The sequence below is a fragment of the Phragmites australis genome, chromosome 1 (assembly GCF_958298935.1).
Source record: "Phragmites australis chromosome 1, lpPhrAust1.1, whole genome shotgun sequence".
Taxonomy (NCBI): domain Eukaryota; kingdom Viridiplantae; phylum Streptophyta; class Magnoliopsida; order Poales; family Poaceae; genus Phragmites; species Phragmites australis.
In genome coordinates this window covers 314,717-319,401 of record NC_084921.1, presented here as the reverse complement: position 1 = coordinate 319,401, position 4,685 = coordinate 314,717, and the positions used below count along the sequence as shown (strand labels likewise).

Genomic DNA, 4,685 nt, shown 5'->3' with positions numbered 1-4,685 from the left:
TGTGATCATAGCTTAAAACGATTTAGTAAAAAAATTACAGGAGGAAGTACCGTTCCTGGTTACAAAAATCTCAGTAATTACGAGGCAACGCTATCGGCTGTCGATTGCATATAAGATCTTAAGCGAATAATTAGCGCATCAGCACCCGAACAAATAGCAGTAAGGATAAAACAATATCGAGCTAATTACGAACAAATAGCAGTAAGGATAGAACAATATCGAGCTAATTAGGGTCACAAATCGGCAGCGCGATGGCCCCACCAAAAATAGCCCATGAAAAGGGGCGAATTGATTAACCCGCGAAGCTTCGTCATGCGCAATTGGATTGGTGAAAGTTACCGTTTCCATGTAGACATCACAAGAAGCAAAACAAAATTGCCAAAAAAAATCCAGAGATTAAAATTTCGGATGGAATAAAATCTCGAATTTCACAATTTTCTTTCACTAGCACCTAGAACCCTTAGAGCAGATGACAAAAAATAATCAAAATTTCAGTTTTTTCACCAATGATTTTTGTTTTATAAAACGATATTGAAATCCCTCGAGTAAACCTTCCTTGTGGACCACACACGAAGCCTCTATAAACTGAGTGCCTACTGGCCGGCATTTTCTTCCACACCACAAAGCAGCAAGCGTAGCATCAGGCAAGCAAAGCCTCGGGTCCAAACCGAGCCAAGAAAACTCGACTCTTCTCTCGAAGCCTCCAGTTCAACTTCAACCGAGCCAAGAAAGCCAGCCACCATCGTCGCCATGGCTCCCAACCTCAGCAAGGCCACGGCCGACCACGGCCACCTCGCAGACGCGGTCGCCGTCGAGGGCGTCAAGCCGTCGCGCTTCACCCTCAAGGGCAAGAACCTCGCCGTGGACGGACACCCTTTCCTGCTCGACGCGCCCGCCAACATCCACCTCACCCCGGCGTCAGCCCTCGTGTCCGCCGCCGACGCCGCGGGCGGAGGCAGCTTCCTAGGCTTCGACGTGCCTGCGGCCAAGAGCCGGCACGTGGTGCCCGTCGGTAAGCTCCGCGACATACGGTTCATGAGCATTTTCCGTTTCAAGGTGTGGTGGACGACCCACTGGGTGGGCGACAACGGCAGGGACGTCGAGAACGAGACGCAGATGATGGTGCTCGACCGCTCGGAGTCGGCCGGCCGACCATACGTGCTCCTCCTCCCCATCATCGAGGGCTCCTTCCGGGCCTGCCTCGAGTCCGGGAAGGTGGAGGACTACGTGGACTTGTGCGTGGAGAGCGGGTCGTCCATGGTGACGGGCTCCGTGTTCCGGAGCGCCCTGTACCTGCACGCCGGCGACGACCCGTTCGAGCTGGTGAAGGAGGCCGTGAAGGTGGTACGCGCCCACCTGGGGACGTTCCGGATGATGGAGGAGAAGACGCCTCCGCCAATCGTGGACAAGTTCGGATGGTGCACGTGGGACGCCTTCTACCTGAAGGTGCACCCGGAGGGCGTGTGGGAGGGCGTGCGGCGCCTGGCTGAGGGCGGGTGCCCGCCGGGACTAGTGCTCATCGACGACGGGTGGCAGTCCATCTGCCACGACGAGGACGACCCGAACAGCGGCGCAGAGGGCATGAACCGCACGTCGGCCGGCGAGCAGATGCCGTGCCGGCTGATAAAGTTCCAGGAGAACCACAAGTTCAGGGGCTACAAGCAGGGCGGCATGGGAGAGTTCGTGCGGGAGATGAAGGCCACGTTCCCGACAGTGGAGCAGGTGTACGTGTGGCACGCGCTGTGCGGGTACTGGGGCGGCCTCCGTCCCGGCGCGCCGGGCCTGCCGCCGGCCAAGGTCGTGGCGCCCAAGCTCTCCCCCGGGCTGCAGCGCACCATGGAGGACCTCGCCGTCGACAAGATCGTCAACAACGGCGTCGGGCTCGTCGACCCCCAGAGCGCCCACGAGCTCTACGAGGGACTGCACTCCCACCTCAAGGCCTCCGGCATCGACGGCGTCAAGGTTGACGTCATTCACGTAAGTCTTCGCTTTTCTCCATCTCCTCTTATGAAAATTTAAATCTTTTTGTCAAATGTTAACAGCGTGTTATTTGCAGTAATCTAGATTACCATAACATGCTTAGGTGATTAGTGGTAAATCATTAGTACTAGAATGCTCGTCTTCATTGGTTAATTGGTTGAGGAACTCTGGCGGTGCATGTGAAGGGGGAAAGGGTTCCCGTGGTTTCCGGATGCGCCCGGAAGGCTGGGAACTCACCATAAGGTAGAAGACGAAAAAAAAATGTTTGCTTTATTATTTTGAATAATCATAGTAATCAGTGAGCCTGGTGTACGGGATCGGTTTCGTTGCTTGTCAGCAGCAACATCACATGTATAATTACATCATAAGATGTCTCTTCCTGAGTACTACGCCACATGGAGCATGGGATGGAAAATTTATGGTCCTAAAGTATTGTTGAAATAGTTTCACTCATAAAGTAGTCTTCTTTTTATTTCCTTCTAAATTCTATCAGTTTGGTGACGCCACGTATGCCAGAATACGCCGATGTCAAGTTGGTAGTTTCTTAACCGTTAAATATTTCGGAGATGTTTTTCTCATACCTCAATGAAAGAAAACATGTTTTTATGTGGCTCATGGTGGCTGAGCTGCCGCATCGAGGTCTTCAATTTGTGGACGGATGGGATAGCAAAAGGTTTGCTTATTTTGTTTTCATTCAATCTTGCAATTAAGATTTTGTTTAACAGGGCTCTAACTTTAAATTTGTTTTGAAGCTAATCATTATATCTTTAGAAAGTTTTGAAGCTAAAACTACAGGCAGATTAAGGAACTTTGGTTTAGATATTTTATTTTTATTTTAGGTTGAAAATAGATATTTATGTACTTTATTTTATTCTTTTAAGCTCTAAATCTTAAATGGATTTGGGAGCTGAGATCTGACAACCATAGTCTAACTGTACACGAGATGCTCACGCCAATCCAGTTGATAGTTGACAAACTCTGGAGGCCATTCGCGGTATGACTGCCGGTATCCTTGTTTGCATGGAATCCTCTGAACTGTACAGCCTTCTGTGACATTCGACGGCTTGTCAGTCTCAACTAGAACCAGGGAAACGCTAATGGTCCATGTTAACCGAGTTTAAGGGCAGTAAAAACATGTTTTTTACGGTAATGACGTGCAGTAATTAAAAGAGTGACCGGTGGATCACTTATGTGCTTCGTGCAGTTGCTGGAGATGCTGTGCGAGGAGTACGGTGGGCGCGTGGAGCTGGCCAAGGCCTATTTCAGCGGTCTGACGGCGTCGGTGCGCCGCCACTTCGGCGGCAACGGCGTGATCGCGAGCATGGAGCACTGCAACGACTTCATGCTGCTGGGCACGGAGGCGGTGGCGCTGGGCCGCGTCGGTGACGACTTCTGGTGCACGGACCCCTCCGGCGACCCCAACGGCACCTTCTGGTTGCAGGGCTGCCACATGGTTCACTGCGCCTACAACTCGCTCTGGATGGGACACTTCATCCACCCGGACTGGGACATGTTCCAGTCCACGCACCCCTGCGCCTCCTTCCACGCCGCCTCCCGCGCCGTCTCCGGCGGGCCCGTCTACGTCAGCGACGCCGTGGGCCAGCACAACTTCGCGCTGCTCCGCCGCCTGGCGCTCCCCGACGGCACCATCCTCCGGTGCGAGGGCTACGCGCTGCCCACACGCGACTGCCTCTTCAGGGACCCGCTCCACGATGGCCGGACCATGCTCAAGATCTGGAACGTCAACAGGTTCGCCGGCGTCGTCGGCGTGTTCAACTGCCAGGGCGGCGGGTGGAGCCCCGAGGCGCGGCGGAACAAGTGCGCCTCGGAGTCCTCCGTGCCCGTCACGGCGCGCGCCTCGCCGGCGGACGTCGAGTGGAAAAGCGGGACGAGCCCGGGCGTCAACGTGAAGGGCGTCTCCCAGTTCGCCGTGTACAAGGTCGAGGCCAAGAAGCTGCAGCTCCTGCGCCCCGACGAGGGCGTGGAGCTCACGCTCGAACCCTTCACCCACGAGCTCCTCGTCGTCGCCCCCGTGCGCGTCATCTCGCCCGAGCGGGCAATCAAGTTCGCGCCCATCGGGCTCGCCAACATGCTCAACACAGGCGGTGCCGTGCAGGCCTTCGAGACCGAGAAAGGGGCGGCCGGCGCCGTGACGGTAGAGGTGGCCGTGAAGGGCGCGGGGGAGATGGTGGCGTACTCGTCGGCGAGCCCCAAGTCCTGCATGGTGAACGGTGAGGAGGTCGAGTTCGCGTACAAGGATGGCATGGTCATCGTCGACGTGCCGTGGTCGGGGTCATCCTCTAATTTGTGTCGCGTCGAGTATGTCTACTGAGTCGGACACGGACGGCTCCTGCCTCGGCACTATTTGCTTAGGCTGCAATAATCAAGTGTGAAGAGTTTAATTAGCAAGTTATACAGCTCTAATGATGCCAATTTGTTTTCCTTTTTTGTAAGGAATTTATAATGTGAATTAATGGAGTGCTTTCTTCTGAATTTCTGATTCGTTCTGCATTCTTGGTCGTTTATGCGGATCGTTCTGTGTGCTCGCAATTCGATGAGAATTCGTCAAGCACCATTTCTTGAATTCATCACGAGAGAGTGAAAAATTTCCCTGAATGTCCGAATGAACCAAAGAGATCCGCGTCGGCAAGTGCAGAAGCAGACTTTTGGGAACAATGATCTCAGTAGCTGACCACCCTGACTGG

General features: G+C 53.9%; 1 protein-coding gene across 1 annotated transcript; it reads left to right on the top strand.

Moving 5' to 3' along the window:
• The first annotated feature begins 590 nt into the window (after window positions 1-590).
• LOC133912192 (galactinol--sucrose galactosyltransferase-like) lies at window positions 591-4,473 on the top strand. The gene is made up of 2 exons (XM_062355188.1): window positions 591-1,977; window positions 3,185-4,473. The coding sequence occupies exons 1-2, from the start codon at window positions 751-753 to the stop codon at window positions 4,310-4,312; spliced, it is 2,355 nt and encodes a 784-aa protein (XP_062211172.1). The 5' UTR covers window positions 591-750; the 3' UTR covers window positions 4,313-4,473.
• Window positions 4,474-4,685: the final 212 nt, after the last annotated feature.